The sequence below is a fragment of the Corvus moneduloides genome, chromosome 21 (genome assembly GCF_009650955.1).
Source record: "Corvus moneduloides isolate bCorMon1 chromosome 21, bCorMon1.pri, whole genome shotgun sequence".
NCBI classification, from domain to species: Eukaryota; Metazoa; Chordata; class Aves; order Passeriformes; family Corvidae; genus Corvus; species Corvus moneduloides.
In genome coordinates, this window is record NC_045496.1 from 9463794 (window position 1) to 9483073 (window position 19280).

The 19280-nt window shown below is 50.0% G+C and overlaps 1 protein-coding gene across 1 annotated transcript; it reads right to left on the reverse strand.

Annotated features, from left to right (window-relative positions):
- Positions 1-8118: 8118 nt before the first annotated feature.
- NELFB (negative elongation factor complex member B) lies at positions 8119-18388 on the reverse strand. Its single transcript, XM_032131022.1, has 13 exons — positions 18255-18388; positions 17941-18104; positions 17654-17753; positions 17137-17367; positions 16002-16187; positions 14899-15011; positions 13991-14093; positions 12954-13049; positions 11586-11728; positions 10612-10718; positions 9611-9752; positions 8776-8884; positions 8119-8533 (listed from the first exon to the last, which is right to left on the reverse strand). The coding sequence occupies exons 1-13, from the start codon at positions 18354-18356 to the stop codon at positions 8396-8398; spliced, it is 1734 nt and encodes a 577-aa protein (XP_031986913.1). The 5' UTR covers positions 18357-18388; the 3' UTR covers positions 8119-8395.
- Between the last annotated feature and the right edge of the window lie 892 nt (positions 18389-19280).

Below are 19280 nucleotides of genomic sequence, written 5' to 3' on the forward strand. Positions count from 1 at the left end.
TGGAGCTGTTCCCACGGCAACGGAGAGAGTTGCCAGGCTGCGCGTGATGGGTTCTAATGTATGGTACGAGTCAGACGTGGTGAGGGGTTGGAGACCAAGGACAACACTGATGTTTTATACAAATGCAATTTTTGATGAGTAAACCCAACGTGACTCCTTTGTTCCAGGAGGGAGCAGCTTTTCCCACAGAGAGAGACGTTACCAGGGTAGGAGCAGCGGAATAACTCCCAACAGCTCACTCAGATCTGTTAGAGATGCTCCAACATCTGAACAAAAGTAATAATTAACGCTAGATAAGGTAGAAAAGCCAACAGCTCGTGAGCTGAGAGCATGGCAGCTGACTCCCAAACTGTGACTAGTCACGAGCAGCAAGTTCTTTGACAAATGACTCAAAAATATTTAGATTTTAGAGTGATTAAAGCCCAATTTAGGAGGGCAGGGTGGGAGCTGGTGGTGCTGCTGAGGGGCCCCTGTGGTGGCCATGGGTTACAGGGGGTACAGCAGTGGGGAGCCCTGGGATGTTGGTGTTTCTCCTCTGCCCCCCAGCCTGAAGGCAGATTTAGATGGGATATTGGGAAGGAATTGTTCCCCGTGAGGGTGGGCAGGCCCTGGCACAGGGTGCCCAGAGCTGCCCCTGGATCCCTGGCAGTGCCCAAGGCCAGGCTGGACATTGAGGCTTGGAGCAGCCTGGGACAGTGGGAGGTGTCCCTGCCCATGGCAGGGGTGGCACTGGATGGGCTTTAAGGTTCCTTTTAACCCAAACCAGTCTGGGATTCTGTGGTTCCACAACTTCAGCCCAAGGGCATGGCCTCGTTCTCCTGGAGAAGTTTGGTGGGAGCAGAAGCACCTGTGAGGATCCTTCACGTGTCCAAACACTGTCAGTAGAGCCCAGCAGCTGTCTGCAAACTCACTGTGGGTTCCTAAGAGCTGGGAGCAATTAACAGCTGGGCTCTTGCCCTGTTTGATAAGCATCAGCACCCGAGATAAGCCAATAAAATGTGTGTACAAGGTTAGTGATAACACGGGTACCAAACAGAGCTCACCTGCAGGCCAGAGCCTTGATCTGCTCCTCCAGTTCTCCACTGCTCTGCAAATGGCTTTAATTGAGAGCCAGCACTCCTCAGAGACACCCTGGCCCTGCTGCTGCTGCTTTCAGACAACCCCACAGAGAAGACAAGCAGGTGGAACCTGGGTAGAGACTGTGGGAAAGGAGAAAAGCTCCCCAACCTAAAGTGAGAGGGGAGCAGGACCTGGGGTGATGTCAGAGAGCCTGGAACTCAGGCAGGCTCTGAAGAGCAAGGAATGAAAAGCAGACTTTGGGACACAGAGCAGTCTGCTCCAGTTTTGGTGGGGCACAAACCCACACAGAGGAGAAGCAGACACAGAAGGGACACAGCCGAGCTCCGGAGCTATGACAGCATGTCATTCCTAAGCAGCAGCCAGGGCAGGTTTGAAATTCCTTTGTAAAACCAGGGTGGACATGAGGCCACGCTCCTTTGTCCAAGGCTGAGTCCAGCTGACTGGGCTGGAATTAAAACCCAGAATAACTGAGTAGTCAGCAGCCCTTCACTCCTTGCAAGCCCGGCTGCTGCAGCATTCCCGTTGTTTGGGCTGTGTATTGTTGGACCAGAGGCCCTGAGGAACAGGACTATGTCCCTGTGCTCCCCAGGGCCTGTTTTCCTCACTTTGGGTGTCAATCTAAGCCTCTGCACTGCTGAAGAGATTCTAATAAACAGAGGTGGGAGGTGCCAGTTAATATTTCTATTCATTGCAGCCCTGTAACACCAACGATCACCTTCCTTCAGGCTCCTGGGAAGCATCCATCATCCCATTCCTCCACTTGGAACGTGGTGTGACTGACTAACAAACGGGAAAACCCACCTTCCTAGGGCTCACCACTGACCCAGAACTCCCACAACCCCCAAGGTGCATCACAAAAAGGCAGCAATAACTGTTTTCTTACAGTAAATCAGGGTTGACCTAAACCTTGCTGCAATTTTTGGCTTTTTAGAAGGAGCTCCTGAGCTTCACTGCAAAGACAGTGATCTGCATTTCCCTTTTGGGGCCCAAAGGCTGCAGGATCCCTCCAGCTACCAGGGTAGACAAGTTCTGGAAACATCAAACCTCCCACACACGGGTTGAACTGAAAGATCAGGACAAGGCAGCTCTTGCAAGAGGCCACGAAGTCACAGCCCAAAATTCCGGAGGCACCCAGAAGGTCCAGTGACCCCCCAGGCACAGTCAGGCCACAAACACCTGCAAGTGCAAGTCCCTCTGCTTAGCCACAGCACTGGCCAAGGTGGATTGGAGGTCCTGGTGTCTCCGAATGCCCCAAGCCTGTTGGTTGCAGGGCTGTTTCCTGCATCACCACAGCCCATGAATGTTGTCCTGCTGGGTGTAGGTGAGATGGAAAACAGATTCCTTTCCTTGCCCTTTGGCTGCTCTTCAAGGAACCATCTGTAAAAATCCCCCTGCAATTATGTGATTACTCAGTAGAGATTGAGCAGAGACCACGGTGCTGGTTTGGAGAACGTGGGCTGGGAACAAACCTGGCTGTGACCCACTGGATCAGAGGTTTCGTTGTTGTTGCAGCCCAGGCTTCGTTTCACAAGTCACTGATGACATCTTGAACAATGTGGGAGCTCAGGGGAATTAACCACTGCAGCCACAGCCTCTCTTTCCTCTCTCAGCACACCAGGGCTCCCTTCCTTCACTCAGGAGTCAAACAGATCTGGAGGCAGAGAGGAGAGTGGACATAAACTGCTGGAGCAGCTCTCAGCCTTCACAGCAGACAGGAAAGTGGAGCTTCAGAGTCAAAAACAACACGGGGCATTGCAGAATCTGTCAGCTCCTTCCACAGGCTCAAACGAGTCGATAATTAACAAAAGAAAGAACAGATGCTATGAGACACATTTCTTCTGAGGGTAATTTACTTGCTTCTACCTACAACCGTGCCTGGAAAAGTGGTAATATGAAAGTGTTGTTCTTAATCATTGGGTTGCTTTGTATCAGATTGCTAATGATTCATCACCAGGATTTTGTGCACATTTCACCCCTTCTTTATTCTGTTAACCCTCATCAGGCAACTCAGCTTTGGCACATTTTTCCCCCTGAGGGGAAAAAAATAATATTAAAACTACAATAACAATTGTCTCCTGAGTCCTGGACTGGTTTTTTATGGCAATGGCACAAGAACCAGCACGGTTTAGTCTGGCTCAAGCTGGATGTCTGGTTACAGGAATTACCATAGAAATATCTGAGGGTGGGCAGGCCCTGGCACAGGGTGCCCAGAGCAGCTGGGGCTGCCCCTGGATCCCTGGCAGTGCCCAAGGCCAGGCTGGACATTGGGGCTTGGAGCAGCCTGGGACAGTGGGAGGTGTCCCTGCCCCTGGCAGGGAGTGGATGGGATGAGCTTTAAGGTCCCTTGCAACCCAAACCCTGCTGATTCTTTCTCACTTCCTTGCCATAGAATGACCTTCACAGAAGCTGCTGAAGAAGGAAAGACCCCGATTCTCACTCCTGGGCCGCTGTCTCTGTCACAGGCAGATGTGAGGCTGTGGTCTCCCAGTGATGTTTTCCCTTTCCCCAGGCCCTGCTGATGAGGAGAAGCAGAGCACAGACTCACCCCAGGGTAGCTCTGCCAGCCCAGGTGAGGCACCTTTGCCCCTTGTGCAATTGTTTTGCAAGAAAAGGAAGCAGGTTTCACTGCCTCCAGTTGCTCAGCACTGTCCTTCTCAAACTCCCCTGGCAGGTCCAGCTGGCCCAAACCCACAAACACAGATGGTTCAGCTGCTTTTGGGAAGTTCTCCTACCAGCTGGACTGACCTCGTTATCTTTAGTGTGGTCTCCATGTGCTGCTGGATTCTCCTCAATTTGCTGATGGTCCTTCTTGCACCACAGAGGGCAGGAACAGGGAAGGGACTTGGGAAAGAGCAGGGAATGCAGAGGATGTCCATGAACTGGAGCAACCATAGCGCAGCAACCCTGTCTGAAGTGTCCTCAGCACTGAGTGACCCTGGGTGGAGCTGCCCTCGATCCATGCTTTACACCCACCTGAAGCTCTGAGAAGCTGATCTGCCCCTTGTTTTTAATGCTGAGCCTGGCTCTGGTGGAAGGGGAGTGCTGGCAAGGACACCCAGAGCAAGCCTGGGGTTCAGAGCCATGAGGAAGGAGCTCAGTCCTTGTTAACAAAATGGCCTGGGGGGGAAATGGTGAGAAACCCAAGTGGAGAGAGCAGGGGGGTCCCAGCAGGATCTGTTAGAGAAGGTTAGAAATGCTTCCTCGTCCTGCAAAGCTGCTCCAGCAAGACACCTATCCACGGACACGGCTGTAGGGACAGAGACTTCTCAGTCACTGAGAGACTTCTCACTGCTGTACAAAAGGGAGCATAGAGCAGCAGCCGTGTGTCACCCATCAAAACTGGAATAAAGGCTGGAGACTGGATGGCCCCGTGTGCTCTCTCTCTGCCTCTGGAGAGGCTCAGAGCACCCAGGCCCAGGCTGTGGCACAGCCCTGCCCCACACAGCCCTGCTGCTGGGCACCTCCAAGCACACCTCCCGAGACAGCTGAGACAGCCCCAGCCTGAGGAGAGCTCAAACAGCATTCAGAGCAGGCAGAAACCCCTTTATATGCACCTACAGGCAAAATCGGGATATTCTCCACCCTCACATGGCTGAATTATGCTGAAAAAGGAATTAAATATCTAAGAAAAAAATTATCTCTATCTCAGCTGAAACCAGGACAGGAATTAACAAGATTTTTCATGTCACTTCATTTTCTGGCCTAGATGCAACACTTCCAAAGTTGAAGACAGACATTCATCCCAAGGAGCTGGATAAGGGGATCTTCTGCAGGGAAAGTCACAAACCAAATCCCCCACCACACCCAACTCACCAGAATTAACCCAAAGGCAACTGCAAAACCTGAATCTTGCAGCAACTCAGCCAGAAAAGTCTCCTGGAGAGGGATAACTCAGTTTTCTGCTGTGCAGCATCTGCTCCAGCCTTTGTCAGACACTCCTTTCACTGTCCATCTTCCCTCCAGCCACCTGCACCACATCCCATTCATTGTTCCCATTTTCCAGTGGGTCCAGTGCCCACAGCACCAAGAACAGGGTGTTCCGCCAAGGAGCAGATGCTTTGGAGCATTCAGAAGTGTGAGGATGCCTGACAATGCCTTCAGCTGTCCAGTCCCCACCTCTTGTTGCCCTGTAAGTCACAGCCTAACTGAGCCTGAGGAACCTCCCTGGGCCCTGAGTTCCTCTGATCCCTCAGGAAAGCCCACGGATTGCTCCAGATAATTTGAACTCTTTGTAAAAGTTCTCTCCGCAGTCAGGCACAGCAGGTTTGGAGAGAACACACGGTTTGTTCGTGTCCCAGGGATCACACCCCTGCTGCAAAGACAAACTGTCACCTCTAAGCGTAAGCAGGGAGCGATTCCTGCTCCCAGTCCGGGACGATCTCGGGGCACGCAGGGCTGCACCACCCTCTAGTGCACACCCACAGCAGTGCCTGTGCTCGCAGCGTCCCCGCCGGGCACTGTGCTGAAAGACTGGGAAAAAATTCCCTTACCCAGCCCGGCTGAACCTCCCCCGGAGCTGTGCCGGCACCAGCCCTGGCACCAGCAGCTGCGGGAGCACAAGGGAGAGAACCCCTCTGAGTGGGAACCCCGGAGCAGAACCAAGGGGTGTCCTGGCCCTGGCACAGGGAAAAGCCACGGTCCAGCACCCCAGACCCTGCACATCCAGCACCCTGCACAGGCAGCACCCTGCACCCCACACCCCTGCATCCCTGGAATCCCAGACCCTGCACATCCAGCACCCTGCACCCCAGCACCCTGCATCCCTGGAATCCCAGACCCTGCACATCCAGCACCCTGAACTCCACACCCCTGCATCCCTGGAATCCCAGACCCTGCACATCCAGCACCCTGCACCCCAGCACCCTGCATCCCTGGAATCCCAGACCCTGCACCCTGCTGCAGCCAGCTCAGCTCCTGCCATGCACATGCACAGCAGGAGTCTCTAATTCCTGGCACAGGAGTGAAACCTTTCTCATCTCACAACATGGAAGCAGAAGATTTTCACTACTAAAGCTGTTTTCTGGAAATTGTCTTCTCTTCTCATGCCCTTGAGCAGCAGCAGCAGGCCAGGAGAGCACGGACTGGCAGCCACCCCCTCTCAGCTGCCCGGCTCTCCCCTCCTCAGCCAAACTTGCCACCAGCCCGTTCATATTCTGGGATTCAGTTTCTTCACGGATGTAAAAAACTGGGAATAATCACCACTGTGTGTCAGTTCTGCAGGTACAGGCTGAAACACCAGAGGCCTTTCTACCAAGCAGTAAAAAAAATAAAACATCCTGGATTATAAATTCCTGCTGCAGGAGAGCACCATGACAGCCTTGGGATAAGGGGAACCTAAAGCCACCAAGAGAATCCCCAAAACAATCCCAAAATAATCTCCAAGTCTGAGCAGAGCATGGGCCTGAGCAGGTTCATTGCCAAGGTTTGGCAGCAGCGTGGGACGTTATTTTGTCTAAGTTACCAGGATAGTTTAAACAGTTTGAAACCAAAACTTTGCAAGAAAGACCCAACTGTTACACCCAGGTCCTGTTTCCAACAAATCCAGTCAGAACTGCTGAGAGGCTCCCAAAAGCAACCCTGACCCCGGGAGCTGCAGTGGAGACAAGGGGCACAAAGAAGTGTGGGCTACAGGGCAGTGCACCTGTGTCAGACACAAACCTACCCCACCTTTCCTGCTCTCCCACAGGGTATCACAGGAGAAATAAAGCACCAAGGCAATGAAGAGAGGGGAGTCACTGCCCTCACACAGCATTTCTGAGCTCAGGAGGAAGAAAACCACACAGAGAGGGAGGGAGCAGCACTGCAGAGGGAGTTCCAACTCTACTCAACTACCATGTTTGTTTGGTTTGTTTGGACACAGCTTCAGGAACCAGAAAAGTCTCCTGAGCATGACTTGGCACTCCGAGTGCTCAAGTCCCAGGAAAACGAGGGCTGATGAGGGGTGAAGAAAAGGGAGAAGGTTCAGGCTGGGTATCAGGACAAGGTTCTTCCCCCAGAGGGTGGTCAGGCACTGAACAGGCCCCTGCACACTCCAGCTGAGGCAGCAGCAAAAGCAGAACTGGAACAGAAACAGCGACACAAGTGAGCCATGAAGAACAGGCCTTGCAGCCTGGAGAAGCTTTGGGGAGACCCAACTGCAGCCTTCCAGTGCCTGAAGGGAACCTGCAAGGAAGATGGAGAGAGACTCTTCACAAGGGCCTGGAGTGAGAGGACACAGGGAATGGCTTCCCACTGCCAGAGGGCAGGGACAGATGGGATATTGGGATATTGCACCCCAGCACCCTGCACCCCACACCCCTGGATGCCTGGAATCCCAGATCCTGCACATCCAGCACCCTGCACAGGCTGCTCAGGCTATGTTCACTACCACGCTTCCCTGGGAGGGTGGGCAGGCCCTGGCACAGGGTGCCCAGAGCAGCTCTGGCTGCCCCTGGATCCCTGGCAGTGCCCAAGGCCAGGCTGGACATTGGGGCTGGGAGCAGCCTGGGACAGTGGGAGGTGTCCCTGCCATGGCAGGGGTGGCACTGGGTGATCTTTAAGATCCCTTCCAACCCAGGTCATTTCCATGACTCTGTTCTTTCAAAAACTGTATTTCACTCCACCTACACTCAACCCCTGCTGTCACTGAGGGACATCACAGTCTTGTTCTTTGTAACCAGCTCCAGGACTCACTTCAAGCTACTCCTTTGGAGAAAAGTGGGGAGAAAAGGGGAGAGACTGGCTCAATTTCTGGCTCTCTTTGTGAAAGCCCATCTGAGAAGAGGCCGCTGACTGCTGCTTGGGCTGGTGGCAGCAGTGAACACCTCTGACTAGTGCAGCTCATCTTACCACGTGCCACGAGAGCTGGAACCTGGAACAGGAACTGGTTTCAGTGGAGCTCATCTCCTCTGACTCTTTCCTCCTCTTGAGCATCTTCTCTAAAGACCTCAAGGGGCAGATCAAGGCCAAAGAAAACTACACTCAGCCTCAGGAGCCCACACCACCTGCTCAACCACAGCAGGGCTCCACTGAGCAGAGTTTAAATTAAACACAGGATGCCAAGCTTAAAAATATGCATTTTCCTTTTTTTAAAAAAAAATGTACAGTCAGATTTGAAGTGGATCTACAAGAAGACACTCAGCTATCTTTAAGAAAAGTAAACCTTGCAATGCACTGCACACAGTTTTCTAACCAACAAGAGCCAGTGAGTTGGGTGAACTGCAGCGTTTCCTGAAGGAGCTTCAGTGGCTTTTTGTTTCCACCACGTGAGCAGAGACACTCAGAAGGCAGCACAGGCTCAGTTCCTCTCCTCTCAGTCCTGCCCTGCAGCCAGAGCTCAGCGTGAGGCTGGAGTGGGCACGGTGGGCAGGGGCAGCTCCATGGAGGGAGTCTCAGTCACTTCAGCCGGGCTGGGCTTGCGGAGCTCCAGTTTCTCACCGAGTTGGTTGTAAAGCTCCTTCACAGCTTCCCCACTCTGCAGAATGAGAATCAGGGAGGGGAAACAGCAGAGTCACACTCCATTCCAGCCAGAACACCAAGTGTGCCTTCACCCCGTATGTTCAACACAAACCAGCACAGAAAGAGGGAGCCATGAGGGAATTAGGCCACAGCTTGGTACAGCTGGAAAGCAGAGCTCGTGTTCCATTAAACAAAGTCTGCAAAGGCAGCTGCTTTCATTTGCAATCAGTTTTCCCTTTCTCCTGCTTCCCTTCCTACCTGCTTGGTGGGCTCCAAAGCCTTCTGGAGAGACTCTAGTTTGGTTGGGGCCACTTTGTGATGCAGATGGAGCAGCAGCCTGAGCACGTGTCTGTGCACATTCTCCTTCCTGCAAGAGCCATTTGAAAACAGAGTAACCAAGACACACAAACACCACCTTGTAACAAGGAAGCAACAGCACCGGAATAATTCACCCCACCACAGACTTTGCTACAGATTTCCAAAACCCCTGAGAATTGTAGCTTCTGTAAGGGGCTAACTTAGTGTAAGCACTAACACTGCCTTAGACCTTCAAGGATACAAGGAATTGTTCAACAGGAGTGGATTACCTACACAACCATGAGGAGGGAGGGGGAGATTTCAAGCACAGAGTGTGTGGAGGAAGCAGCAGCACATGCTGCTATGCCCCAGCAGCAATTTCAGTGGCTTTGGGAGAAGCTTTCTAGATGCTGGTCTGCAGGCCAGCAGCTAAAGCACAGTGCCTGACCAGAGGTAACAAGAGATTTTTGTGTGCAGATGATATTGCAAAGAGCTGAAGTTAACTCTACATATCCAGAGCTACTGCAAAGCCTGAAGGATATTCTCCTCTGCAACTCCAACTTTGGGATAATTAATTACAGTTTAGATAATCATTCACAGTCAAGACATAACCATCTTGCTGATAAAAACTTCATCCCAAAACATAAACCTTTCCTTAAAGGGAAACAGCATCAGGATAATATTTTCACTGCCTGTGAAGAATTTGGTGAACTATTAAACCATTGTTCAAAGCAGTAGAACCTCAGTCAGGCATTCTGTAAACTGCCTCTCTCCCAGTGAGAAAAATCTGCTTTACCTGGAGCAGGCAGTGAGGAAGAAGCCATCAAAGAGACTGGTGCAGAACTCCTCAAGTGCAAACTCATCACTGAGCAGGGTGAGGTTACCAGTGAGCAGATGCAGGAAAATGTCACTGAAGGCCAAGTCACTGAATGTCTCAACTAGAAAACACAGAAAGGAAAGAAACAGAGATTGACAAGGATGTGCCAAAAGCTGTCCACACAGCTCCTGCTGAAAATCCTGCAGTGAGGTTTCATCATAGAATGGTTTGGGCTGGAAGGGACCTTAAAGCCCATCCAGTGCCACCCCTGCCATGGGCAGGGACACCTCCCACTGTCCCAGACCCATCCAGCCTGGCCTTGGGCACTGCCAGGGATCCAGGGGCAGCCACAGCTGCTCTGGGCACTCTGTGCCAGGGCCTGCCCACCCTCCCAGGGAACAATTCCTTCCCAATATCTAATCTAAGCCTACTTTCTTTCAGTCATTTTTTTTCTAATTTCCTTTGAAAACAGGCAGCCCAAGCAGGTGGCTTTGATCTTTCGGACATAAAAGATTAGGAGCAGATTGCTCCAGAGACCTCCTGCAACTCATCCCAGAGGAGTCAGTGAACAAGATAATACTGGTGAAAAAATTAAGGCTGTGTTCAGTCCTATTTTGTTACCAGTTTTTTCACCACACACAGCCAAGTCCCAGCAACTTCCGGCCACCTGCAATCACCCTGGGCAGCAGCAGAATTAGGGCACCTGCTCTGTTGTCTTTCACATTCATTCCAAACAGTTTTCAGCTAATCTCGTTGCTAATGGAGCCCCTGATGTAAGGAACCACTGTCCCTAAATGCTCAGATCAGCAGAAAATTGCAGCCAAACCCACACACTCCTACAAGGACTCACAGCTAAGTCACCAGAAGAGCCAAAGGCAGAATATTATGTCCCTGGCTCTGACATCCCTTTCACTCCAGGTTTAGTGGCCTCCTGGGTGTCCAATACAAGGCAAAGAACAGAAGATGAGACAAAAACTTACCTAGTGCTGGCAGGAGCCTAAGGAAAGCATTCTTATTCCTCTGTTTGGTGATGTGAAGGATGTAATACAGCCCAATCTCACAGGCTATTCTGTTCTCCTGCAGGAACCTGTTACGGCACAAGCAAAGTTCATTCACTGATAAAGCTAAAACAGATTATTTAAAATTTTAGATCTTTTATTAAAGAGATTTAAAGTAATTTTGGAATAGTTATCAAGTAGGTACAGCAGTGGCTAACCTCAAACCCACTGAAGAGCAGCTACTCAGTGAGTGAGCAGATGGATCATCCCCCCTATGTTCACCACCACGCTCCAGAAACACTGAACATTCAGCACACAGCTGGATTTAACAAAGAACATTTATAATGTATTCATTATAAAAGTGCTATTCAAAATGGGCTCTAGAAGGAGCCCAAATACTCAAAAACTATACAAAGTCCAATGCTGTGTTAGTCTCCCAAAGTCAAATACCAACATTGTCATAGAGGAGAGTACAACTACAGTATCCCAGATTCTGGCACACAGAGAAGAACTGTGCTGGAAGTTAGTGGAAGATTTGAACACAGCAGAGCACACAGAGGTTCTAATTATCTTTCTGACATCCCTGGAGTGACAGGTTCTCAATCGAGAAAGAGTGGGGGTGCCAAAAATGCCAACTTTATGATTTCAAATAGTGCTCTTCAGCATGGGCATTCAGCACGGTCCAGTGTGCTGCACCCAAAATCACCCAAAACTCAGCTGAACAGAGACACCAAATACTCTCATATTGAATGAGAGCATGGCTATTATGGAAATATTACTTTATGTAGATGAATTTTATTTGAGGAAGCACAATGGGAAGCTGTTTTGTTAAAGGGAAAGTTCAGACTTGATGAATTAGCACTGAATCTCATCCCAGGAAGCCTTTCCTTTAGCACAGGCAGTTTTTCCCTGTCAGCTCTGGCTGGCTCCCTGCTGCTTTGGTGTCAGGTACCTACTTGGTGAAAGCCTCGGGAATGGTGCTGGGGTAGGGGATTGGTCCCTTCTCCTCCGAAGGCAGCTTCTGATCCACAGTGAAGGTGTGGTCATCCACCACAAAGGACATCAGCAGGGGCAGGAACCTGGTGATCAGCTCAGCTTCCTTGGAGGGAGGGAAGGACAGAGGGAAGAGAACAAAGCCATCATTAATCACTTCATGCCACCTAATGGTGCCGAAGTGCTCTAACAAAAGCCAGGCAATGTGAGGAGCCTCACCCCACACTGAGGAAAACCAGCGCACAGACATCCAGTTCCAGCCAAAATTCTTGAATAATTCACTTCCACATGTTCCATGGTAATTAGGAAAACTCTGCTTCATCTCACTACAGAAATACTCCTGCTCAACCCCCTTCTTTGGACAATTATGCAGCAATTCTTCTGAGAGGCCCTTCCCAGCACTGCTGCAGCCACGAGATGTGTTCAGGATGACATCAAACTGCTGATATCAACAATTACAGACTCCCAGCATGGCCCAGGCTTATTTGTGGTAACACAACCACAAATAAATCAGATTTTAAAGACAGATTCAGAGACTCCCTTTGGAAAGAAACTCAGCATTTTCCCTTAGAGTTCATGAGAGAACGCAAATCACAGCAGTACCTTCAGAATTACTGGTCACTCTCACTGCTACAGTTCCAGTGTTAATGCACACCCTCCCTGTGGTGAATTTCAATGTGCCAGCAGTCAGGAATAGATGTATTTTGGAGACTTCAAATGTCCCCCTAGGTAAACATTTACTGCTTTATAGTTCAGAACAGAAACAGCAAATTCCTCCTGAGGAACAGCCCTGCTGTGCAACACCAGGGTTGGCCCTCGTGCTCTCAGCTGAACTCCACCAGAGATTCCTGTCACACTGGGAAAGGATTTCCAAAGCATGGAAAAGATTCCAGTCAAATGTGGCACTACACAAAACTGCTGTTAACAGAGAGCTGGAAGGGAAAAACCATTTTTCTTGTCAATGAAAAGCTTCTAAACTGCTACCAGAGTTTTAGACCAGTCCTGGAAATCCTGCTTTCCTCATGCAAGATGTGTTCCACGAACCCACCGGTTGTGTACAATACTCCAGGAAAAATGAGAGAGCAATGAGCAACCAGTGCAGTATCTAACAGAGGTACAGGCTGATTTTAGAACAGTAAGGACCATCGAAATAAAAAAGCAGGTAAAGGAAGCTCACAGCATATCCACTGCTCTGTCACCACTGGTTTGTTCCCAAGAAAGCTCTGATGAGACATTTGGAGAACAAATGTTAAATCAGGAATGCAATAAAATAATAAACAAGTCTAAATTTGATTCATTGTGTTAAAATTCTAAACATCAAAAGGGCTCACCATTTTTGGTTCCTTGAAGACTTGGCTGTCAATCATGTCCCAGGCCCCCTGTCCCAAAGACAGCATCCTAAGGAGCAGCAGCAGATCTGGGCTTTCCTCGAATTTTAAGGGGAGAAGAAAAACAGCTATTTTGATCTTCCACATGAGATATTTATTTGGAAGTAGTGGTTTATATTCAAAGCTGTTCTGGATTAGCAGCTTTAACCAACACTGCTTAAGGCATTCAGTTCTTCAAGTTAATTGAAAACTGATCCTCAAATGGGCATCGAATAACTGACACACCTGAGGGTTTGTGGGGGGTTGTAAATTTATAATGCACCAGGAAGTTCGCAGCCATCTGAGCACATCTTTTTAAAATGTGTCCAGCCCAATTAGTGCACTAAAATATATCGTGTGACAGGACAAACCAAGTCATCTCAGCAGAGGAAAGGAGGAGAAAGGGTGTGTAAGAATGCCAATGGGTTTTTTTGTTTGTATTGTGTCCCGAAACCCAAACGATTTTCAGTCTTAAACTGTCACAAGGAAGTTATTCCATGCAACAATAACATTTAACGACTCAGGGATAAACCCAGCAATGGCTCCCGTTGTTCAGACACCTGTCAAGGTGCCCTTCTTTAACACTTCAGCACCTCCTGCAGACTCCACTTGCAGGAACTGTGTTTTAGCTCAGCCACCAGACCAGAACAGTGCAAACAAACCCACGGCATTCACTGTGGCAGGAGAAAGGTGCTGCTGTCAGACAAACTGATGGAAGGACAAAGCAGGGAGGCACAGATTCTACACATTATTCTGTATTTGCACAGCTGCCAGGGCAGAATGAGCCATGCAAAGAATTTACGGTCAGTTTGGAGAGTTCCAAAATGCCCATGTCCAAACAGCTCCTGCAGAGCTCTGCAAATGCACAGGAATCATGTTTCCCTTATTCCAACTGATTATCTGGGAACTTAAGGAGACTTGGACACCGTCAGTCCTTCCCTGATGGCTGCCAGTCAGCCAAGACCACAGTTCAGGTTAGGCACACAAGCTGCAGTGCTTACCCTGGGTAAGGTGTCCTGCCCAACGAGGTCTTGCAGGTGCCTTATGGTGCTCAGGGCTAAGGTGTTGATGGCAAAGGGATCACACAGGATCATTGATAAGTCCCTGAGAAGAAGTAAAAATCAACACTTGTCACACATAACCAACAACCCCATTGTACAGATCCATACCCAGCTGTGTGCACCTGATGAACCTTCTCCTGCCTTGCAAAGAAATAACATTCATGGTTGGTTTTGACTTGGAGGAGCACAAAAACAATTGCTGAGACTCTTCTGCACTGAGATCAAGCACACAGCCAGCTGAAGCCCTGCTGGGACACAGCCCACAGGCAGTGGAGCTCTGGTGGCCCCAGCATTTTAACCTGGCAGGTTTTGACCATCTCCAGAGTGCTGAGGACAGAAAAGTCTCAGAGGCCTTGGAAAAACAACAGGTAAAAGTGATTCTCAAATAGTTTTAAATACCAATGGGCAAAATCTGAAAGTACCAGCTAAATAAAATACTGTGAGGGCACCTTCCAGAAAAGTAAGTGTGGCAGATCACAGCAGGGGTGTCATTTGGAGCTAATGGAGTACTTTAACTGACAAACACCACCAGCCCATTTTCTCTGGGTTTAAAGCCAGACAAGACATTCATAATAAGTTATTCTGACTCCCTAACAAAGGCTCTTGAATTTTGTTATGAGGCCACAGGGGAGACTCAAGAGTGGCAAGTGAAGCAGTGCAAGCTCTGCCACCAGGATGTGCTTGGCTGTGCCCCAGGGCACTGGGGGATGTTTGGGATGTGACTGCACAGAGGGGCTGCTGGAGGTTTGCTGGCTTTAGGGAAAAATTAACACCTTCAGCACCTGTCGGACGTTGAGAGTGCCAGGAACCCATTTTCACTTTCCCAATGAACAGCCCAAGTGCCTTACCCCAACACCTGTTCTTGTCCTTTCTTCACTCCATCCAGGAACCCTTGCAACTCCCGAGCTCTCTTGTTGTCCACGAACTTCTCCCGAATGCAGGCGTCGAGGCACCAGGTGAACTGTCACCAAATGGAGGGAGCTTTATGAACCCATTAAACCAGCAATAAAACACATGATGGCAGAGAAAACAGGCTCAGAATGACTCCCCAATATCTGGAATTAAGACGCTTCATTAATGCACTTAGGCATGGTACCACACTGGTCACAAACACAGGGCGCAGAAATGCCAATATCCCAAAAGGAGGTCAGGAATGCCCAGGGAAGTTAACCTGGGGTCACTTTCTGCCCTCCCAGGAAAGGCATTCCCTGGGAACTAAGGAGCAGGCATTTATTCAATCCACCACTGCCCTGCACACCTGTGGATTTACACAAGTAGGAGACTGAGAAAGAAGCGGCATCACTTAGAAATACAAATTTGGTTTATTTTGGCCATTGCAATAGCACTCTCACTCTCTAAATAAGGGGATTTTGACAGTGGAAGTGTTTCTGCTTTAGAGCTGTATTAGTAAACTAGTTTTTAAGCATAATACACAAGGCTTTTTCAGAGAAAAGCCTTGTTCCAGGTCAGAGTGATGCTACCATGAACAAGGGGCCAGTGACAAGATCCTGCTGTGACATTAACACATCTGTCACCTCCCAATACTTGAATAGTTTCATGTGTCCTTATAATTCAATATCCAAAGTATTCACTGTTACACACAGAATTTACTGACAGATGGAGCATATCCACAACTGGGAGGGAAGCCTGGAGTAAGAACCTGGGGCGAGCTGATGGTTTTTATTATTTCTGCAGCATCTACACAGATTAGATGTCGGATTAGACCTTGCTTTTAACACTGCTAAAGTTCCCTAAATTTGAATGATTCATGGCTTATGAAATGAAAGCAAACTACTGCTTAACCAAGATGAAATTTTCACCTGAAGGTCCAAGGAATATAAGATGACATTTAGGCTCAAGGTCTGAATTCTCTTTACAGGAAGGACTCATCTCTGGGATTTTTCCAGAAAACTCTCCATAAATACCCCCATCTGTCCCACATGATTGGTACCTTGTGACAGGGGTCAACAGTGCAGATCTCACTGATCTCCAGGTCATGCAGTGACATGAGGAGCTCTGCCCTCAGCGTGCAGTAATGGACATTCCTGGTGCGAAGGAACAACGTCCTCAGGAACTGCAGCACCATATCATAGAGCTTCACGTTCTTCCCAATCATCTGGGTCAGCTTCTGCACCACCTGAGCTCAGGGTGGAAGAGATGTGGGCTCAGCACCAAGAGATGCTCTCATTTCACACACACACACAAAATTAAAATTAATTCTGTTACGTGATTTACCAAGACTGAAGCATCTGCAGGGACATGAGGTCCTGAAAAGGAACTGTTTACTCCAAGGTTTCCAGTAGCATTTGTCCGAGAGACATTTACCAAACCTTCAACAGCCATAACAGGTTTTTATCTCAACCCACAAGTTCCTGTCTTTTACCCTTCTGATTCTCCCCCCACCCCCTCAGGGGGAGTGACCGAGTGGACGTGTGAGGCTGAGTGCCCAGCTGGGGCTGGTGCACAACTCTACAGTGCAAACCTGGAGTAAGTTGCACCAGGGCATTTACACCCAATTATTTTGAAAGCAAAACAGGCCTAAAACAACCCCTCATGTAACAGATGTGCTGCCCTCTCTTAAATTATGGCTTTACACTGCCTTATAGTTAATTTAATTCAAAGAGGAACTTTTCTGGATGCCAATTAACTACAGCTTTCCATGTCCTTCTCCATTTTCACAAAAAAAAAAGCAACTTCAGTTGAGCTATGTCCACTAAAAAAGGTCCCAAGAAAAGAAATTTAACATATTAACATATTCAAACTGATGTGATAGAGCTGAACAGCTGAAGTGTATTAAAGCCAGACTGAACAACAGAGAAAAAAATCTGACCTTGCTTTTTTTTTTTTTTTTGAAGTGCATAAACAGCTTAGAAAATTCATCAATTATTACATAACTACTAAAATAATTCCTGCTGCTTTCATGAAGATGTGTAGAAGAAAATGGCCTGGTGTTTCTTGCATTTGTCCAGCTGAACAACTTCAGCAGCAAAGGTGGGCAGGGGAAAACAGCCCCTGTTATGTGATGGTTGACTGAAAGCTGATCAATTCCCCTCACCAGCACGATGTGAGGGTTCCCTTGTCCTTACCTCTCCTTGACGCCTCGTTTTGGGAGATGGACTGAAGAAATTTTGCAGGAAGGAAATATCATTGCTGAAGAGAATGTTCTCCTTCTCCAGGATGTATTGCTTCAGCAGGGGTGACACCTCATCCCCAAAGAGAGCCTGGTTGTCCTGCCAGATCTGTCTCTTCACCTCCACAGCACAGGCCTTGTACAGGTCCTTATCAGCCATCACCAGCTTCAGCTTCTTCTCAGGGACCTGCAATCCACACATTCAGCTGTCAGTGAACTTGACTTTTTAGGAAGCTGCATGGATTGAAGAAAATAGGGAAATAGTCTCATCTGATTATGAAAATATAAAATGCTTTTTGCATTAGTCCACTGAGTTATTAGCAGATACAAGAATGTATTAAACCTTCAGTCAGTCCCCAACACTGAATAACACACCTGCAGAAGGAGCAGAGTCCACCTGCCAGAGCCACAGCAGAGATGCCACAGCAGTGACACACCATGTCACACCAGCACAACCAGTGCAGTGGTCCTACCTTGGGCAAGTGCTTCATGACACACATGACCACGGGCTGTATGGAGGGCATCTTGACCAGGGAAAAGCTCTTCTCTAGCAGATCTTCCAGCTTCTTGTATCTGAAAACATGGAAAAGCACCAAATTAAGTACCATGGAGCAGTGAAGAAACAAAGTGGCTCACTTCAAAGCCACTGCAACTCAGCGCCTGAGGAACACAACTCTCCTTTACAGAAGTCACCCATCCACTGTATTTTCACGCAGAACTCCCAGCTTACTCTAAGGAACAAACAAGACTGCTGACAAACCTCTCCTCGACCTTCCCCTCCAAGGCGATGGCAGAGACCCTCTCCAGCAGCTTCTCCCGCAGCTCATCGAACACGGACTGGTGGAACTCGAGCCGGGGGGTGCCGTGCAGGTCCAGGAAGGGCAGGGCATACTGCAGCGAGGGCAGCAGCACCCCGTTCTCCGTCTGCAACACGAACCGCAGCGAGGACTGAGAACGGCACTCGGGATAACAAAAAAAGCGAGGAAAACCCCCAGACAACACTGGGGACCGTCCCGTGCTCCCTGTCCCCGCACAGCCCGGCCCCACACGGCACCTCCGCGGCGCCCAGCGCACCTGGAACTGCTCGATGGCCTTCAGCGGCTCCGTGCAGTTCGTGAGGGTCTCCTTGAGGTCCTCGCCATTGGCCACTCCCAGCTCCTGCAGCCCCGCGTACATCTCGGCCTGGCCGGGTCCGCGGGGCCGCTTCCCGGCTCAGCTCCCACTCCCGATCCTGATCCCGATCCTGATCCCGCTCCCGCTCCTGATCCCGACCCCGATCCCGGCCCCGATCCCGGCCCCGATCCCGCCTCAGCTCCCGCCCCGGCTCCGCGCGGTCCGCCCCAGCCCGCCCCCGCAGCCCGCGGCCCCCGCGCCGCAGCACGAAGGTTCCGCAGCACGAAGGTTCCGCGGCGGCAGCCGTGGGTGTCCCCGGGCTCCCCGCGGGCTCCGAGCGGGGCCACCGCGGCCCGGGGAGCTCGGTGCGGCTCGCTGAGCGCCGGGCAGGGCGGACAGGGCTCAAAGAGCCTTTGGACAGCGCTCTCACGCACATGGAATCACAGAATGACGGAATGGTTCGGGCTGAAAGGGACCAGAGCGGGTCATCTGGTCCCGCCTTCCTTGCCAAGCACGGTCATCCCAGAGCGCAGGGCACAGGATTGTCCTGATGCTTCTGGAATATCTCCAGTGAGGGAGACTCTCTAGGCTGCCTGTTTAGTGCTTGGTGACCCACACAAGAAAGAAATTCTTCCCCATGTTCAGGTGGAGCTTCCTGGGTATCAGTTTCTGCCTCTTGTCCCACTGCTGGGCACCGCTGAGCAGAGCCTGGTCCACGCTCTGACACCCACCCTTTAGACACTCATACACATTGATGAGGTCCCCTCTCAGCTGTCTCTGCTCAAGGTTGAACAGGCCCAGCTCTCTCAGCCTTTCCTCGCAAGAAAGATGTTCCAGAACCTTGACCAACTTAATAGATCTCCACAGGACCTGCTCCAGGAGCTCCCACATGCTGGGACTGTTGGGAGTGTCCTGTGCAGGGCCTGGGATTGGACTGGATGATCCTTGTGGGTCACTTCCAACTCAGGAGATTCTGTGATTCTATGT

Coding starts and splice junctions, on each gene's coding strand:
- NELFB (XM_032131022.1), bottom strand. CDS start 18,356: ATGTACGCGGGGCTGCAGGAGCTGGGAGTGGCCAATGGCGAGGACCTC. Junction 9,753..10,611: donor TAGGCTCCTGCCAGCACTAG/GTAAGTTTTTGT, acceptor TGTGTTTTCTAG/TTGAGACATTCAGTGACTTG. Junction 8,534..8,775: donor CTTTGGAGCCCACCAAGCAG/GTAGGAAGGGAA, acceptor CTCATTCTGCAG/AGTGGGGAAGCTGTGAAGGA.